General features: G+C 34.9%; 1 protein-coding gene across 2 annotated transcripts in view; it reads right to left on the bottom strand.

Annotated features, from left to right (window-relative positions):
- HSD17B4 (hydroxysteroid 17-beta dehydrogenase 4) overlaps positions 1–20,736 on the bottom strand; it is a 79,226-nt gene that overhangs the window by 33,006 nt on the left and 25,484 nt on the right. For both annotated transcript variants that reach the window (XM_076008309.1, XM_076008310.1), the window contains exons 9-16: positions 19,952–20,043; positions 17,039–17,063; positions 15,174–15,302; positions 12,772–12,872; positions 9,666–9,902; positions 6,799–6,850; positions 2,787–2,858; positions 704–807 (exon numbers count right to left, since the gene is read on the bottom strand). In XM_076008309.1, the coding sequence (XP_075864424.1) occupies positions 704–807; positions 2,787–2,858; positions 6,799–6,850; positions 9,666–9,902; positions 12,772–12,872; positions 15,174–15,302; positions 17,039–17,063; positions 19,952–20,043 (812 nt within the window). The remainder of the gene's footprint in view (positions 1–703; positions 808–2,786; positions 2,859–6,798; positions 6,851–9,665; positions 9,903–12,771; positions 12,873–15,173; positions 15,303–17,038; positions 17,064–19,951; positions 20,044–20,736) is intronic.

Genomic DNA, 20,736 nt, shown 5'->3' with positions numbered 1-20,736 from the left:
CCCATAAATATCTCAGGTATATTATATAGATCATATTTAACTTAGTAATATGTATATATAATTCTTTTCTATATATATAAAATATGTTACAGATAAAATTTATAAACATAAACAGCACTTCAAATGCAAGGGATACATTCTAATTCAAGATGTGGATTACTGAGTCTCTACTATACTCTACAAAATTACATATACAGTAATATGATAAGATCAAAATACAACTGACCCTTAAACACTACAGAGGTTAGGGGCATTGACCCCTTGTGCAGTCCAAAATTCACATATAACTTTTGACTCCCCCACAACTTAAAAACTAATAGCCTACTATTGACCAGAAGACTTACCAATAACAGTCAATTAACACATATTTTATGTTATAATATATGTATTATATACTGTATTCTTACATTAAAGCTAGAGAAAAGAAAATATTAAGAAAATCATAAGAAAGAAGAAATATATTCACTATTCAATAAGTGAAAGTAGATCATCATAAAGTCTTCATCTTTGTCATCTTCACATTGAGTAGGCTGAGGAGGAGGAGAAAGAAGAGCTGGTTTTGATAACTCATGGATAGCAGAGATGGAAGAAAATCGACCTGTAAGTGGACCCATGCATTTCAAACCCATGTTGTTCAAGGGGCAACTATACAAATAAGAATCTTTAACTACATATATCTTGTACTTATAAAGCCACAGCCTACCTTGGCTTTGTCTGATGTCCGTTTTCCACCAAAGCCTCCAGAGCCAACAAGAAAGACCGAGAACTGATTATAGCATATAAGTTCCTCCCCAGAATAAGAATAGACTGAAAAGTAAATAAAAGAAAAAAAATAAAAGGAGTTTTTAACAAAAGACATAACTAGTTAGCCAAGATATGTTCAACAATTCCTTTAAAAGTTTCAAACACAAAATCCAATCACTAAAAGGGTTCTGTAATTTACAGATGCCCAAGGTTGGATTACAAAGTATTTGTTTTAATGCATTCACTATCAGTCTCTCAAAGGTGAAGAAGAAAATAATAATAATAATAATAATAATAATAATAATAATAATAAAAAGGTGAAGAAGAGGTGCTTCACAAATCCTTTCTTAATTATAAAATAGCAGTTTCTTTCATTTCTTCTGAAACTTCCCCAACTGCCATTCATATTTAAATTCTTTATATCTCAAACATTTCAAACAATCCCCCTAGAAAGTACAGGTAACCACACTAAAACTTTCAAACATTCTGCCAAAGCACTCAAGTACATGGAATGTAAAAAATGAAACAAGAGGGAATGAAGGTATAAACCACATGAGGGCAGCATTGTGGTGTTCTGCTCACTATTACGTTCCTCAGCAATTAGAATAGTACCTGGTACAAAAAAGGCCCCTAATAAATGTTTATTAAATTAGTTAATGAATCAGTGAATAAATTATGTGAATGAAGAATTAAGCAAATAAGTAATGAATGAATAAATCAGTTGTTCCTCTATTTACTGACTGATTTACTAGTCAGAGTTTGAGCATTAGCTCTAGCTCTAGAAAGCCAGAAATATGATTTTGAATTGCATACTAAAGAAAAATATATTTAGAACAAAAAATAAGGAAATTAATGGAAATTTGTATTTAAAATAAGATTTTTATCTTTATTATACAGGAAACAGGATATATGATTTCATCTAAACTTTATCTACAAATTCTAATACATTATGACCCATTATCAACTTGTAGTTGAATAAATGGAATAAATCAAGAAAGAATAATAAAAATTAACGCAAGGTTTCTGCAGGACTTTTGTTTTGTGACATGTTACGTTTCGTACAATAGCGAGAAAACTAAAAGAGAACCAGAATTGTAGCAAAATGTTGACCAACATCTGGAATGACAAATATGACAATCTAAAAAAAAGAAGGAATAAGAAGAACAGGAAGAGAAAAAGGAAGAATAGTGGAGGAGGAGGAGGAGGAGGAAGAGAAAGAATATACATAATAATTAAGAGCATCAAAAATATTCTCAATAGATTATTAAAACAAGGCAAATTCCAAAACATATATAACCTATATATTTAAAACAAAAATGATAAAGCCTATATTCCAAATATCAAAAAATATTAAATTTCCCACTGTTATTTATTTCCCAAATTAACAATATCTATTTCTTTTGTTCTTAAACTTTAACATAAATTTTAAGCAATGTATCTTTACCGTATATTTAATTACTAGTATTTCAACATTTATTAAATTACTATCATCTTTTGTTCTCACTGCAAACAAAGTAGCTACGGTGTTTAAACCCCATTATAAGTTTGTTCAAGTCTAGAATTTATAAAAGCACAAATCAAAGAACCTAACTACCATTTATAAGAATAATTCAGTGGTTAAACATGTTCTAAGTTGCAAATAGCTAAAACATAGAAAAGAATATACACAACACAGCCTAGATTGGGCCACAACATAACCCAATTGAGGGCTATCTAATATTCCTTCCTGCCAAAAACATACTCCAGCAAGCTTCATTCTCCACTACATTCTCCACACAACACACACTTCTCATCTCTGTGCTTTGCTTGTATTGTTTTAAATCCACTGAAATGCCCTGCCCTCCCAACCCTATCCCAAATCTACTTTCTTTTCCCTCTCCTCCCTTATTTTTCTTAAAGAGTTTTAAAATGTTTACCTTGTTTTCTTACAAATTGGAAAAACAAATACAAATTTATTAATCAACTTCTATGGTGAAGTATTATGTTACACACACAAAGCTTATCAATCTAACAATTTAATATAAGAACTGTAAATGAGTTACCATCCATAAGTATTACTACACCAGATCCTTTATCTAGGACATCAGCAATAACTGCTTCACATTTTAATTTTCCTAAAATGAAAAGTAAAAGAAATAAGTAGACTGTTTTAAAGACCCAAAATTACTACATTAGAACATGAAATAATTTAATATAATTTTTACTGTAGGGTCAGCAAAACTAAAAAATTATGGCTTGAAATAATTGTCCTTAAATCACTAAAAAAAATAATTCAACATTAAAAGCAATCAGAATACCTGAGTCACTAAAAATTTGAAACATCAATATTTCTGATAAATTAGATTTTTTAAAAAATAATCATTTTCAATGCCAATGATTCCTCTTGGTCTCTTTTCACTCTGTCATTCAACAAACATTTGTTGAACATATAAGCAATACCATTTACTCCATTTCTTCTCAAATCTCTCTACTGATTCCATGAGACATTGTTTCTAATCACTCTGTTCTTTTGTGGATTATTTTTCCCATCCTTTAACTGGTGATGTCTTGTTAGATTATCACTGTCAGGGGATGAACTCATCATCTTTCCCCCAAAACCTGCTTTTCTCTTTTGTTCTCTGTATGAACGATTATTACTATCCATCCAGCTGCCAAGCCAAACACTTGAGCATCATCCCTGACTCATAAAATAGAGAGTCAGCACAAGGCTAGATTTAAGTATGCGGGAACTGACAGATGCTACATTATACTAAAAATGTATTACTTTATCTTGAAGTCTATAGATAGCCATGTGGGGTTTTAGAGAGGTGGCAAACAACATCTGCAGTTTGCAAATAACATTCTGGCTGCAGGGAGGTGAATGGACCTGAAGGGAACAAGAATGAAGGCAGAGAGAACACTCAGAAGGCAGGAGACGAACAAAGTAAAAAACAAAGAACTGGAAGCAGAGGTAGACGGCAATAGAAGGATTCTAGATGTATTTAAGGGAGAAAGTCAAAGAACTCGGTAACTTTATGGATATAAAAGACAGTAAAAGAGAAGTCAAGCACTACAAAGATGAACCAGAGTGATGCTTTCCAAAATTTAAATCTGTTCATGTAACTCTCTCCTGCTCAAAGTCCTTCAGTGGCTATCTATTGTCTTTAGCATGAATGAAATCCAAACTTCTTAACTTGGCTTTGGCTTTAGAGGCCATTCAAGACCCTGTTACCTCTCTACTCTCTTATTTTACAACCCTTCCCAACTGGCCTGTAAGGAAGCTTGAACTATTTTCAGTTCCCTAGCAGCAAATGCTCTTTCTCACTTCCGAACCTATGTACACAGCGTTTCCTTTGCTTGAAACATTTTCCAGTCTCCTCTTTACATGGTTAACCCCTAATTCATCCTTCATATCTCGGCTTAGAGTTCATCTCCACCAAGTTTTCCTCAAAATCAAGTTTTGATTCCAGATTAGAGACCTTCCCATGTGCTCCTGTGCCACACTTTTACTTCTCCTATTAAAATGTATTATATGATGTTCATCATTGCCCACTGCCTTCAGACAGACACTAAACTCTGTATAAGCAAGGATTACGTCTTTTTCATGGCTTTATTACCAACTCTTAGCAGAATGCCTGGCACATAACAGATGTTTGATAAGTATTCAATGAGTGAATAATTAGACAGTCGTTTCCTTGCTATACTTTTCTATAGTTTCCAAATTTTTAGTAAGTAAATATTATTTTACAATTTTATAAAAATCTACATAAATATGAGTACTTGGGAAAAAAGATTAAAGCTACCTTAACAATCAGAACCACACCTCCATGAGATGTCATTTTGGAAATTGACATAATAATTAAATTTGCATAATGCTTAACCATTCAAAAACACTTTTAGATGTGCTAATATTTGATGGTCACATATGCCCTGTGAGAGAATCAAGGTTGATAACACTATCAATCTCATTTTCCAGATGAAATAAAGTAACATTTTATACTAATAAATTATCTTGAGCAAGAAGTAATTCTAATAAAGACAGACACTAAATAGAAATATAATAATGATCAAAGTCTTGAATCAGAAAATCTAGAGCCCAGCATATCCTGGGACAGAACATGTCTGGCTCATGAAGGAAAAAAAAATGCTGCTGTTAGGTTTCTTTCACTCCATCTAATGATTATTTTGAAGAGGATGAAGACAAGTCAGCCTATGATACCACTACTGTACCTAACAAATGAGCCATTAAGAGATGCTGACATTAGTTTCCTGATGCTTGAGGTCTCTATGTCTCACTAATTGGTGTGTTTTATGGAAAGATTATAAATAGTAGTCATGCAGTTTAAAAGGTTCCAAACCATGAGTATGTCAAATTTTGAACACTTAACATTTACTACAGAGTAAACTTTAAAACTACATGAAGAATCAAAGGTGGGCTACTGAAGAAAAATAATTCATGAGAACTATAACTTGAGGCTAAGGAGATTTAAAAAAAAAATAATTAAGAACACTAGGCCAGGCGCGGTGGCTCACGCCTGTAATCCTAGCACTCTGAGAGGCTGAGACGGGTGGATCGCTCAAGGTCAGGAGTTCGAAACCAGCCTGAGCAAGAGCGAGACCCCATCTCTACTATAAATAGAAAAAAATTAATTGGCCAACTAATATATATAAAGAAAATTAGCCGGGCATGGTGGCGCATGTCTGTAGTCCCAGCTACTCGGGAGGCTGAGGCAGTGGGATTGCTTGAGCCCAGGAGTTTGAGGTTTCTGTGAGCTAGGCTGACGCCATGGCACTCACTCTAGCCTGGGCAAAAAAAAAAAACAAAGAACACTATCATTCACACTTTCCTATTTGTATCATTGTTCGGTTGTAATTATTTTGGAGCATACGTCTAACTCTCTTTCCGTATTTTAAAATCCCTAAAGGCAGAAATCCACCTTACACATTTCTACTTCCCTTATAACAATGATTCTCAAATGAACCAGTTAGGCTAGGTGCTTATGAAGCATGCACAGAGCTTCCTAGCCACCATTATCAACAATACCATCATACCACATATGCACAGGCAAACACAAACACATACAAAATCTCCAGGGCTGAGATCCAGACTCTATCTTTTATTTAAACTAACAGGTAATATAATGTACTAACTCAAGTGATTGTGGTATGCAGCCAGGTTAGAAAATTATCTACCACCTAATACTGTGTCTTGCAAATAATAGATATCCAGCAGATATATGATGAATGTATAATCATCACAAACTGTGCACTGTCTCAAATAAAAAGAGCTATTTGAAAACTTAAGCTATAATACACTGAAATAAAGCTATTTATTAGCTTTAAACAATAAAAATCTCAAATTTTTTAGTAAAATAAAAAGGTTTAAGTCTGAGCTACTTGCTGACCTTTATATTATATAAAGTAAAATGATATATAAAACATTCCTTTTTGTATTTTACCACCTCATATGGCCAGTTTATAATCAGACAACATTCTGACATCAAAGGAGAGAAATTGTAAAAAATCAAATTATAGTGAGAAATAAAAAAAGATTTACTAAACAAGAAAGATATTATTGAGATAACTAAAAATGATTATGGCAGACTTGGTTTTATTTTCTCCAAAAGAAAGAAATTAATTATAAGAAATTCTGTGTCTATTAACAATTTGCTTTATGAAAATCAGAATCAAGATAAATACCTTAGAAAAGAATGAAAGAAAGAAAAACAATAATCATGGGAATCATAACTGCTTATATACAATCACTATATACAATCACTAAGTTTAGAACACACATAAACACACACATTCCTTTTAGTTGTTAATAACATATATATCAATAGAAATAAATCGGTAGCATTATGAAATACTTTAAGACTATTAAAAGACATATTTCAAGGTAACTAAAACAGATACTAGTTAACACCAATCTACACTAATGGTTTACGTGCATGTAATAACTTGTAATATGTTTGATTAGGTAACTCTATGCCAATTAACACATTAACACTATTTTAGAAGGGTAATCAGAAAATAAAATTATAGTATTATGAAATTAGTATATCAAGAACTCACCTGCTCTGGGAAGTGGTTTATATATCTCCAAGTATTGCTCCCCATGAAGGACCTATGTTGCAGTAAGCAAAATTTTGTTAGAATACTCTTGCTCCACAGGTTCTGCCTGTGGATATGGCTAATCACAAGTGACATTTTACAGTCCACATGCTCACATCTATCTCTCCTCAAATGGTCTATGTCAGTTTGGCTTCTACTTCTTAGTCATGTGCTTTAAGAATAATCAGTCTCCCAATCTAAAGACAGTCAGCTCTTTTGGAACAAAGATAATATATTTGTGTTCTTCCTTGGCATTCATAAATCATTGTTAACTGATAATTATGGGATCATTTGCCAATAGAGACACTACACCAGGCTGTATTCCTAGTGCTTCTCACAATGCCTGGAACTTACTGGGCATACAATAAATATCTGTTGAAAAAAAATGAACAAATGGGCCAGCGTTAGTTATTTCTGGTCACACATATCAAATATAAATGATACACCTAAAACACAAAGAAATGCCTTATAATCAGGTTAAAAATAAAAGCAAGATCAATCTCAACATTATTTTTGCATAATATCATGCAAATTTTCTGCTAAGAATAGATACTAAGGACACTGTGTCACTTAACACTCACTAACCTCAATGTATCAAAACAAGAATATACTAACATATGCAGGAAAACAATAGGATAGCAAAACCAAAACCTGACCCACACATTCAAATGACTGTACTACACTGAAGTGGGACAGCTTTCCAGTCTTCCTCAGAACCCAGAAAGAAAAAAAGAGGCGGAAGGGGTTAACATTTATCAAATGATAAATGAAGGTCTGCCTCATTGTGTCATAGAGCCTGAAAACTCAAGGTTAAGAAGACTGGGATTCAAATTCCAAGATTCCCCACCACAGAATATTGTATTAACACTATTTATTATTCTAACTCTTAGAGGAAATTCTGAAACCTATGCTTTAAATTTTTGCACTTACATTACCCAAACAGACAAGTATGCAGCAAATACCATGGGAAAGTTACTGAAAAAGCAAATTGTCCAACACATAGTTCTCACGTTTTTCCAAGTTTCATCAAGTATTCTAATAAAATAGGTTGCCATCAACGCAATTAGCTAATTGATTCACCAGGAAATGGGTTCTCCAATCAGTCAAATTCACAGAAATTAGTTCATAGCTCCACAATTTAAAAATTATTGCTAGGCTCATAAACTAAACCTTATTTCAAGAAATAAAATATACCCTACCTCAAAAGATGTCACACAGTTGCTCACTCCTTCTTTCTTAAAACGCCTTACTCATTTAGCTTCTCAAATACCATATTCTCCTGATATTCCTCATATCTCACCAACCATTCCTTCTCAATCTCTTTTGCTAGTTCCTATGCATCTCTTCACACTCTAAACATTGCAGGGCTCCTAAACTGAGGCCTCTTCTCTATTGTACTCACACACTAGGTGACATCATCTAGTGTCGAGTCTTTAACATCAATCACCTAAATGCTACAGACCCCAGTTGGATCTCTCCTCCAAACTCCTCCAGACTCATATTTAACTGCTCATTTTACATATGCACTTAAATGTGTCATAAGCATCTCAAACTTATCCAAAACTACTCCTGATCATTACCACCTTAAAATAAGTGTGTGTAACTACTATGCATATTAAAGACATTGTATATTATATACATATGTATATATAGATAGGTACAAAATCCCAATTGTCTAGAACACCTTCATCTTTGACTCCCCTTTTCTCATCCTCATATCCAGCACTTTTACTTAGATTACTATACTAGACTCTTAACTGGTTTCTCTGCTTTCATGCTTGGCTCTCATACAATCTATCTTCCACCCAGCAGCAAGCTTGAGCCTGTGAGTGAACAGAAACAGATCACGTCACTCCTCCGTTCAAAAAGCTACAAATGGCTTCCCAGGTTAATCAGAGTATAAGCCATAATCTTTACAGTGACTACAAGGCCCTCTTTCCTACCACTGCCCCCTTGCTCAGTCTACAGCTATACCGCCCCCCTTTGCTCTTCCCAAAACAAGCCAAGTATGCACCTATGCCAGGGCCTTTTATACTTGCTCTCTTCGTCCCAAGTATTCTTCCCACAGATAATTACCTGGCTTGCTCCTTCACTAATATCATGATATCATAATATCATTACTATATCCATCTTATAGAGAAGGAAAATGATGTCTAGAGAAGTTATTTACCCTTGGTCAAGTAGCAAGTAAATGGCAGAGAGAGGATTAATAACACTGTGCCAGGGTTATGGGACTATACATAATTGTTATTTTCGTCTTTTTGCTGGCTTGTTTTTTGTTTGTTTGTTTATATATGTATGTGTGTGTGTATGTATGTATGAATGACAAGTTCTCACTCTGTTGCCCAGGCTGGAGTGCAATGGCACAATCATAGCTCCTTGAACTCCTGGGCTCAAGTGATCCTCCTGCCTTAGCCCCCCAAGTAACTGGGACTACAGGTGTAAGCCATGACGCCAGCAAATTCTTCTTATTTTTTGTAGAGACAAGGTATCACTATGATGCCCAGGCTGTTATCCAACTCCTGGCCTCAAGCAATCCTCCCACCTCGGACTCCTAAAGTGCTAGGATTACAGGTGTGAGCTATTACATCTGGCATTTGATGGCATTTTAAACAAACCTTCCCCTCTTTTATTCTTAAAAAGAAAAAATCAAAAGACATGCTAAATCTTTACTCCTGAATCAATCATCATAAACTATTTTATAATTATATATAACAATATATATACACACACATGCTATATACACACATACACATATAGGATATGACATTTATAAATAATATTTAAAGAAGCAGAAGAAAAGCAAAATAAAGATTTCTTATGCATACCTTTGCAAGGTTGACTGAAAGCCCGGGAATATCTGCTAATCCTCCACCCATTAAAGATTTCTGACCTATGATAACTCCAAAGGTAGGCAAACAGGAGAAATCAGAACTTCCTTCATAAATAAATTTCAAATCTTTTGGATTCTTGATTGATGCTCCCACTCCAAGGGCATACATAATAGTTTCCAGTTCCGTATAAGCAGAAGAAAATGGAGGGAATTTATGGCCAATAGCTGTAGCCTATAGGATAGTTGTAAAAAAAAAAAATGATTTTTTCATTGATATTTTTGTTAAATTTTCAAAATTTTAACTTTTCAAAACAATTAACTGCTTATATGCCTACTTTTGCTTTTGAAAAGATATGAATATAATGTCAGTGAATTTGATGAAGCATAATTACTTCATTATATTCAATTTTTTAAAATAGAAACCAATTAGATAATGTGTAGGAAAGGACTTCATTTATAGGTTAGTATTTTTTATTGCTTGCTTCCTACTAACAGACAGTATGTCTCATTTTCAACTTTCCTGTCTCTAATTTTGCAACTATTAGCTACCCCAAAATCCAAAAAATAAGGAATTTGTTGTAATTAGGGACAGTAAATTGATCTATAAGATCAAATGGATAAAATTCACTGTAAACAGACAAGCAAAGCATTGCTTAAGGCATATGAATTTTCCTGCCTCATAATAGTTTTAATTAAAATGAGATTTAACCTTAAGTCCCTTCCTAGAAATGTCTTTTGTCTATGGACATTGTATTTTTCTATTCAGTGATGATGTCTAGCTAATGAGTAAAGCATATATTAGGTTATAAAAGGACAATGTCCAATTTTTCAATCACTTCTATCCTAAAGCAGGAATTGGCAAGCAAGGGATAAGAATGAAAAATGTTTTTATAGGGTAGCTAAAAATAAGAAAAACAGGAATAGTATGCAACAGAAACAGTATGTGGCCCACAACGGCTAAAATATTTACTATATGGCCCTTCACCAAAAAAAGTCTGTAAACCCCTATTGTAAAGTAAAATCACATTTATATATTGAGCATATTCTTAGACTTCAAATGTGATTCCAATTTTCTTTATCTATATACCTGCCCTGGGTCACAAAACACTAGAATCTAATGCAGCAAATAATTTATTTCTTACTATTTATCTAGCACAATTAAAAACAAAAGGATACATACAGGAGACGGTAAATTGGGAAATTTCACAGGAGCTATAACCAGAATTCTATTAGAACTTCTGACATAATGGCAAGCTTCTTACTTGCAGCCATATTGAAATATTTTCAAAATACAATCTATCAAGGCTTTCCCTTAAAAGAAATGACCTAGAAGAGCCACTAATATAATATCCTTTTCTAAAAAGTTACAAAACTAGTGACTAAAGTAGGATTACTAATGACGGTTTAAAAAAAATGGCACTTTCTCTAACTGTACTGAACGAGAGAAAGCAAAAGTTACACTAATATTTGAGCTTAGGGTCATTTAAATTCTATCAATATTTAGTACATATTTTATAAATAAGTTTTGTGGTCATTTATACTTAACAGTAACACTGGAAAATAATTTTTTATATGTGAAAAAACTTTTTGGAATTGTTTATATTAATATTTTGAACAAAGTTTTGCTGATTATAGGCATTTTCAATAAAGAAGCATAAAGCTCTGTGAGTGGCAGGTGAAGGGGAAAACACAGCAAAGAAGCTGGAGCATATAACCTCCAGCAGTCCTATTGTGTCACAGTCCCTCCCTCTACCAACACACACACAAATTTTCACACAACTCCAATCTACTTAAAATCAATGTAAAGCTAGCTTTGAAGAGATACAAAGCTATTAATGGGCAGAATGAGAGCTGTATATATGGAAGGTAGACGGGCTGGGCAGGCACAGGTATCAAGACTAGGTATTAGTTCAGCATCTAAGTCCTTTTCATCAAGAGTTGAGGTAACTGTTCCCTCTTCCATCCAGTACCTTCCTGAGCTAATTTCCAAACAGCAAGGGGAGAGAAAAAAAGAGGTGGCTAAAGCACCAGTCAGGCAACTAACTTGATTCATCACACCCCAAAGGGAGACTACTAAAAGTTATATGCAAGTAAAGAGTATCCCTCTAAAATGTTCATGGTAAGTTTTCAGCACTTCTGTTTCAAATCATCCAGAAAAGTCAACGGAAGAAGCTGAGTGGGTTATCTTCCCATTCTCCTAGCCCACTTAGACATTAGGAAAACCTCACAAACTGACACCCAATTTCCCTGATCTTTCAAGACAGTCTTCCATTAGGAGAAAGAAAAGCATGGTACAGTCCAGAGAAATCTTACAAGAGAAGAAGGAGAAGTTAAAAGGAAGAATAAAGCAGTCTAGGCAGCTTTAGATATCAAGAATTGATCCCAAGCCACCTCATCATGTGGTTGAACTGTCATGAATTCCCTGTATGTCAGAATCAGCCTTGTAAAGTGAATCATAAATGATTTCTGGGCCTAGGCAACAGAGTGAAACTCTGCCCAAAAAAAAAAAAATGATTTCTGAATTAATCCTATATATATATATATATATATTTTTTTGTTGTTGTTGTTGTTGTTGTTGTTGTTTTGTTTTGTTTTGTTTTTTGAGGACAGAGTCTCACTCTGTTGCCCAGGCTAGAGTGAGTGCCATGGCATCAGCCTAGCTCACAGCAACCTCAAACTCCTGGGCTAAAGTGATCCTTCTGCCTCAGCCTCCGGAGTAGCTGGGACTACGGGCATGCACCACCATGCCCGGCTAATTTTTTTCTATATATTTTAGTTCACCAATTAATTTCTTTCTATTTTTTTAGTAGAGACAGGGTCTCACTTCTGCTCAGGCTGGTTTCGAACTCCTGACCTTCATCGATCCACCCACCTCAGCCTCCCAGAGTGCTAGGATTACAGGTGTGAGCCACCACGCCTGGCCTAAATCCTCTATTTTAAATTAACTTTGCCACTGCTTTTCTCCATTATTAGAGACTGAAAGAGAGTGACTGCATCGGAAAGCAAAACAGAGAGAAGGGGGTTAGGAAGGAGGGAAGAAAAGAGGGAGGGAGAAAAAAGTCTCCAGAGAATGCAAAAGCTTAGGCTTTCTCCCCACTCACGAATCCTGATGTTGCTGCAGAAGCTGTCTGGCTGGTGTGATTTGTTGAAACTCCTCCTGAATCTATTTTACTTAGAACTTCGATTGTACTTCCAGTTGACTCTAAAATAAAAAATAAATTTTGTTAAAGATGTGACTAAGAAAAGCTACAATATGCTAACTAATTATTTCTATAACATTCAGCAAACCTACAGAACCTCCATTGTCACTCATGAATTGAGTGTATTAATATTATGCCAGGCTACTCTAGGAAAAAATTGGTAAAAAAAATTGTGAAAGACTCTGAAATAGAACAAAGACAAATGGACGTCTTCAGTGAAAAACAAGGCATTGTCTAACATACTCTTCCCTGGTTATCTGATTCTAAGTAGGCTCTAAGCTTTTCAATGTCTTTGAGCTATCTTACAACTGTCTAACGTGGGATACTTGTCTAAAAACACACAATTTCTGTCTGATGGAGAGACAACTAATTTCCCTTCTCTCTTCACCATCGCCTGTCCCCCAAGATGGAAGAATGCTAAGATTATCCACCCAGGTCTCTGTACAAGTAATAGCTCTGAACACAGTACCAGAAATTCTTCCAGAGAAAACCATCATCATGACCAGTGACCCAGACAGGGATCAAAAGGTACTGTTCTGGGGTCTAAAAGGCTAATAAAGGAGGCACACAGGGAATCCACATATGTGTAAGATATTCTGAAGGCTCTGGGACCTTTCTAACAACTCTGTGAACTCAGGAAAAAAATATAACCAAACCACAGAGTATGAGATGACCAGGAATATCTGCCATTCCTGGTGATGCTGACCCTCTCCCTATCACCCCATTCAGATTGCTGCCTAGAGGGAAGGCCATTTAATTGAAAGGCACCTTGGTATAGGCTAAAAGCACTGCACTCAGAGATAGACAATCTGAATTAACTCTTGGCCCAAACACTGGCTAGTTTAGTTTTTCTGGGATTTAGTTCCATCATCTCTAAAATGAAAACTCTGGAACAAGTGCTCTGGAAAGTCAACTCTTATTGAAAAATCATTTTTTAAATTATATTTCAAATATTAGAGGTATCTTCTCACTTATAATTACATAATTAAATTAGTTAGCTTTTTTAATAAGTCTAATACATTTGAGGCAGAAATACTTTTTGAGATAGATATTAGAGAAAAGTTTTAACTATATTCTTGCTTTGTTTCTTCCACTTACTTTCATTGATAGGTGACCATTATTCATTGAATAAATTTATCTCAAATATCAAAATATAGAATATAAAAATGCTACCATTTATGACATAACAATCATGTTATCATCTGATGGAGAAAAAGCATAATGAAAATGTCAGTGAATATACCAGCAGGTAGGAAAGTATTAAGAAGAAAACAGATAGTAATTTTTCATACATACTCTCTTTATAAAACTTTGAATATAACATTACTAAGAAGTAAAAAAAAAAAAAAAAAAAAAGTTTTCCTATAAAATGACCCTGAATCATGATCTTTCTCAGGAAATTCTCTTAAATTTCACATACTATACACATATGTGAGTTACATATTTTTTTTAAATGTGACCTATTTGGTTATCTATTCTTGTGGCACGTCATAGCTGATTAAATAATTCAAGGTAACAAGCAATTACTAAATCTCTTCTATGAGTTCAGCACTATGCTAAAACGAAATACAAAAGAAGTACACACAAGATACACACAGTCTCTGCCTCAAAGGAACGTACCCTACAGTTAAGGGACCATACATTCGTGAAACAAAAGCAGTGTAAAACAGTTCCGACTAGATGTTCAAGTGGTCCTACCACTTAGTTCAGCTAACAGAAAGATCAGAATATCTAGGGAGGGTTTGCTGAATATCTGGGGCTTGAGTTTTTCTAAGGAAGCAATAAAATTATTAATAGCAGAGGTCGTAAAAGAAGGAAGGGGTGTGGTAGAAAGGCAGAGAAACAGTAGCAAAAAACAAAGTGCTGAAACAAAGGCACATTTCTTCACTAGACAGAAAAGAGCTAAGCCTAAGTAAAATAGGCTTAAATAAACATTTGGGGAAATAGAGAAAACTTGGATCAGATTATCTACCATATGGCTAGATAATGGAAGACTCTGAAACCAACCATTAGCAAGGGAGTAGGTACATTTAGCACAAATGAACAGACACCTCATACCATCTATCCCGCAAACACATATAAACCAAAAAACCAGGATTTTTAAAAAGCTGAAAAACTGACAGTGAGAATAACAAAAGTATCTTAAATGCGAAGAGTTCTAATACCTACTACAGCAGAAAAGATGCTACAGAACATTCAAGTGTCTAAGCACAATTAAGATAGAAGACAATTCCATAAGAGAAGAAAATGCTTGCTATCTCTGGTTCCCCAACTCGGGCTGATTGACTTGGGAATCTCCTTACCTTGGATAGTCTGAGGTTTGCTGGCATTATGGAAGTCACAGATCTTTTTCCAATTAGCCTTAACTGCCTCAGGAGTCATTGGCTGATTCTTCTGTCTTACAATGGCTCCAAGGGTCCGCTCCCAGCGTACTGGTTATAGAAACAAAACCAAAATGCTGAGCACATAAGTTTAAGGAGACAGAAAGATGCATATGAGCCCCTTAATTTTTAACTTCAAGAAAAAGGAAATTCAGAAAAAAGGATTCTAACTTTTAAAGAATTTTACTATGAGCCTTTAAATGCATTTTTCCTAACAAACCCCATTAGGACGGTTTTGATTATTTTTAAAAATATATCTGAAGCTGAAGGGGAAAATGCCAGACACCACTGAGCAGAATGTTGCACTTTATCTGAAAAAGTTAAATTATATAATAATCATACCAAAGACCAACTCATGACCACAGGTCACTCAAGTAATATACTTCACTCTCCGTGTTTACAAAATGAACATAACTAAATAAAGCTTCATGGGGTTGCAAACTGAGGACCAACGGTGATAACAGGTCAAAGATTCCAATTCAAAAAAATTCATATAACAGGTGGCCCCAAGTAATTCTCCCCTACCCTCCCTATGCTCTATCTCCATTTCCACAAGAAATCCATTATACTGCACAGATTCACAAAAATCAATACTGCTGCATAAGGTCCATGAGGAGGATTTTTAACCTTTTTTTCTTTTTAAAAATACAAAGAAATAAATAACCACTAGTAACCTTATTTAAACATAATGGTCAGACTTTGATGATTGTTTTTTTTTCTTTCTTTTTCTTTAAGCATCCGTTTTCCTGGGATGATGATTATCAAATTGAAGATTCGTCTCTGGGAATGACAGAAATGCCTCCTTCTAGAGCTTTCCTATTGATAGAGTGCCAGATACAGCTTTTATTGCAACGCTTGATGTTCCTTTCTTAAATGGATATAGCAAGACACTCAAAAATGCTTGAGGAATATAAGTCACTTTAACAACTGGAGACAGTGACCATTAATGCTACAAAAAATTAAACTCTACAATATGTTGCAACAATGCCCGCCAGTAAGAGCAACCTTTTCAATAATTCAGTTAACTGTGTGATTAATTTTGAAACCTGTAGCCAACTGAAAACAAACTGAGATATAGGAATTTTCATAACTTTTTAAAATGCCATAACAATTATCAAATTTTGGAGCTCGCAAGGTTTGAGAGATGGGGTAGGAGAGGGTTGAAGCTAAATGAATTTACTGTTGGGATGTAGGGGAATAACTCCCATAAATAAGTTGTCATTTCTATCACAGAAATTTGTCCAATGTGATTCCGCACTCTCTCCTGAGAGAGCCTCCTGAGGTCTCATGCTCCAAGGAAGTTACATGAGGGAAATGGAGAACTTGCCTGCTCATGTTATCTAGAATAGGCTTGTTCCCATGTCTTTAAAATTAGAAACAGCTCTCCTTCCCACTTACTTCTTTGCTGAAAACAGCAAGAAAAAGCACATGGGATACCAGAGACATGGGTGAATAAATATATTAATAAATACAAAGAGATTTGGACTATTTGCAGACAGATACTATGCTATCTCAAGGTATAGCCAGTTCTGAATAAAACAGGACAAGTCTTGAATAAGGACTGCCTACAGGAAGAACAGATAGGTTCTTAAAAGTGCCACAAGCCAGCAAGACAACTGCCATGTTTTAGAATACTCATTCCTGTAGCAATGTTTAAAGCTCAATATGTGCATGTTAGATTCAATGATTAGGCATTTGTCAAGAACCTGACCCAGCTCTAACTGGATATGCATGTTTAAAGACATGGAAATAATCTATGGCAAACCAAAAAACCAAGAAAGACTTACATTTTCCAATCCATCCTGCTCCAACCTACCAAAAAGAGGGAAAAACATTATACCATCTAATGTGAAATCACTAATAGAATTTTTTTTTAATTAAAAAAAGGAAGCTTTATTACTTAAAGTATCAGAATGCTAGATGACCACAGATGAAAATAATACAGCTCTATAAAAGTCCACTGGCCCCCATGACTTTGCATGTTCCTGTCATCGGAGCAGAAACACAAAGCAGCCCATTGCAGCAGAATGACAGGCCAAATTCTGCACACAGTAGAAAAGAATGACTCTGATGTCAGAGACCAAGACTTGATCAAACCAGTTCTTCTACTGACTAGCTGTGTGACCCTGGCCAAACCATTTGACCTCCCTAAATCCAAGTTTCCTCATATGTAAAATAAAAATAATATTACATACCTTATATGGTTACTGTTAAACTCAAACAATGTAAATGACACTTATAAATGACATTTATATAAAAGACAATGTAAATGGTCTACTGTCTAGCACATCATGGGCTCAATATAAATGTCCCTCTAGAAAGACCTAGTGAATTTTAACACAAAAAATCAAAGTCAAATAAAAAAAGATGTAGAAAGATGTTTGATTAAAATGAGGATATGTAGTTCATTAAGTCAGATAAGGCAAATGAAAAAATACTAACTGCTACCCAGAAAGATACATTTTTCATTTCTATAATTTTTTCCAGAGGCCATTCAAGAAAATGCTCAGAAAAAAATGCCTGATGTAAAGAAAATCTGCTTGTCACGTCTTCAAACATCACAACTACAGTGTGCGAGAACTTACTGCAACAATTCCACATGCATATGACAGAATAAATGTATCAGTAGACAGCAGACATCTTAGTGCTCTAAGTTCAAGGGTGTGGCTTTCCATCGCCCTTTGCCTCTATGTTAATATGCCCACACTTTTTATAATACATCCAATCACCTTGATGTAGTTACAGTAGATAAATTGGCAGTAGTTTTGATAACAGGCAAAAGAAATATCACCTTTTCCCCTTGAGACTGAAGTAATAAGCTACAAGCTCCACTCAGGTGCTAGAAACAACTGCTCCGGCCGAGCCAAAAAATCTGCATCTGCCACTCTATATATCTATTCCGAACTTCACAAAGTGGCAATTTACTTTCAAGGTTTCAGTCAGAATATTACAGATATTACACATATCTTGTAGTATATTTTATCAATCATATGTTTCTCATCAAAAATGTTCACAATATAGGCCGGGCGTGGTGGCTCACGCCTGTAATCCTAGCACTCTGGGAGGCCGAGGCAGGAGGATCGCTCAAGGTCAGGAGTTTGAAATCAGTCTAAGCAAGAGCAAGAATCCACCTCTACCAAAAATAAAAAGAAATTAATTGGCTAACTAAAAATATATAGAAAAAATTAGCCAAGCATGGTGGCGCATGCCTGTAGTCTCAGCTACTCGGGAGGCTAACACAGAAGGATTGTTTGAGCTCAGGAGTTTGAGGTTGCTGTGAGCTAGGCTGACACCACAGCACTCTAGCCCAGGCAACAAAGTGAGGCTCTGTCTCAAAAAAAAAAAAAAAATGTTCACAATATAGTAAAAGAAAATAGCAATATACAAAACTTCATCTGTAGCATGATCCTAACTGTCTGTGTGTGTTTGAGTGTCTGTATAAAATGTATGTCTAAACAAAAGACTATTCATGTAAAGTACATATCTAATAAAAGACTGGAAGGAAATATTAATACATAAAAATATTAATAATAGTTCTCTCTGGATAATAATAATGTGAGTGATTTTCTTTTTTTTTTTTTGAGACAGAGTCTCGCTTTGTTGCCCAGCCTAGAGTGAGTGCCGTGGCGTCAGCCTAGCTCACAGCAACCTCAAACTCCTGGGCTCAAGCAATCCTTCTGTCTCAGCCTCCTGAATAGCTGGGACTACAGGCATATGCCACCATGCCCGGCTAATTTTTTCTATATATATTAGTTGGCCAATTAATTTCTTTCTATTTATAGTAGAGATGGGGTCTCGCTTTTGCTCAGGCTGGCTTCAAACTCCTGACCTTGAGCGATCCTCCCACCTTGGCCTCCCAGTGAGTTATGATGACACCACTGTACTCTAGCCCGGGCGACACAGCGAGACCTGGTTTCAGGAAAAAAAAGTGTGTGTGTGTATACACACACACATATATTGGCTTTAAAAGGTCTAAAAGGACTTTCACCAGAGTTAATAATGGATCTCACTGGATGGTGGGATTATGTGTAGATTATGATTTTCATAATGAACATTTAAAGCTTTCCAATATAAAAAAACAGAAAAGCTTATTTTTTAAATTAAAATAAATAGTAAATTGTTTATCAATCACACCAGACTAAATTCCTGCTATACTGATAGTTAAAATTGGGGAGTGATTGCTATATACCAGGCCCTGTAATAAAGGTTTGAAATATGATTTGTATTCGTCACAACAAACCCTCAAAAAACTAAAGCTCAAGAAGGTCAATTTATAACAATACAATACAATCTCAGCAAGCTAGCAATTACTATAATATGAAGTCAAAATCTAGCGAAGTTGACTGTAAATTTCAAGCTTTCTTTCTTCCACTTTATCATGTAGCTTCTTAAATCAATGAAACTTTCTGCATTTGACTAAACACATCAAACTGGCCACATTTTCATTTGGCAAGAATCTTAGAAATGGAGAGCTAAGGAAAACGGAATTTATAAAGTTTCTGTTACTTTCTCAAAAGGGATATTTGTCAACACTTGTTCTTTAATTATAAAACAGACACAGTATTTAAAAATATATAAGTGATGTCGACTGGTACAGATTTTTACAAATGTAAGCAACTAGCAAATACTAACTTTTAAATCACCTTTTATATTTAATTATACAAACATTACTTTAGGAGAAACAGAAAAGTACAAAATACCTCAAATAAACCACCATTTTCTTCACAACTCTCGTGGCAAAGCCAGAGGACTAGGGGTGCCACATAATCTGGCTTCAGAGCTTCCACAATATCTGAAATAAATATGAAAAAAAAGTTTATAAAGAAGCATATATACTTTTTCTTTTTAAAGATGGGGTCTCCCTCTGGCATTCACACTAGAGTACAGTGGCACAATCACAGTTCACAGCAGCCTTGAACTCCGAAGCTCAAGTGATCTTCCCATCGTAGCCTCCCGTGTAGATGGGATTGCAGGTTTGAGCCACTGCACCCAGCTCCATACACACAATTCAATCATTTTACTTTTTAAAAATTTCTTACTTATAAAACTATAGGTGCTTCAGAGACTTTTAAGATACACACATAACTAGTCTAACATTCAAGGCTTTCGGAAGAACTTTTCATCTCAATTGAGACATTTCTGAAGCGCTCTCAAGCCTCTGAAATTGTAGGTATCAGGTATACCATTCCAAGATGGATAACAAACTACGCAGGAGGAAAAAAGTTAGAGCTGCCTAGGCAAAGATTGGTGAACAAAACTGTATATAATATGAGACACTTGGGTACCATTTATTCCCAAAACAATTTTGCTCTCCCAGCTACTTAACAAGAATCTAGAAAATTACAAAACACCCCTGACAATTTTAATGGCAGATAATGATTTAAATAGATCCTACAACCCTAACTGACAAATAACCAAGTCTAGGAACTATTCTCCCATTGCATACATTTTTACTTTTTTTTAACTGATAAATAATAGTTGTACA

This window comes from Microcebus murinus, chromosome 11 (genome assembly GCF_040939455.1).
Source record: "Microcebus murinus isolate Inina chromosome 11, M.murinus_Inina_mat1.0, whole genome shotgun sequence".
Classification (NCBI taxonomy): Eukaryota; Metazoa; Chordata; class Mammalia; order Primates; family Cheirogaleidae; genus Microcebus; species Microcebus murinus.
This window is presented reverse-complemented; position numbering and strand designations above follow the sequence as displayed.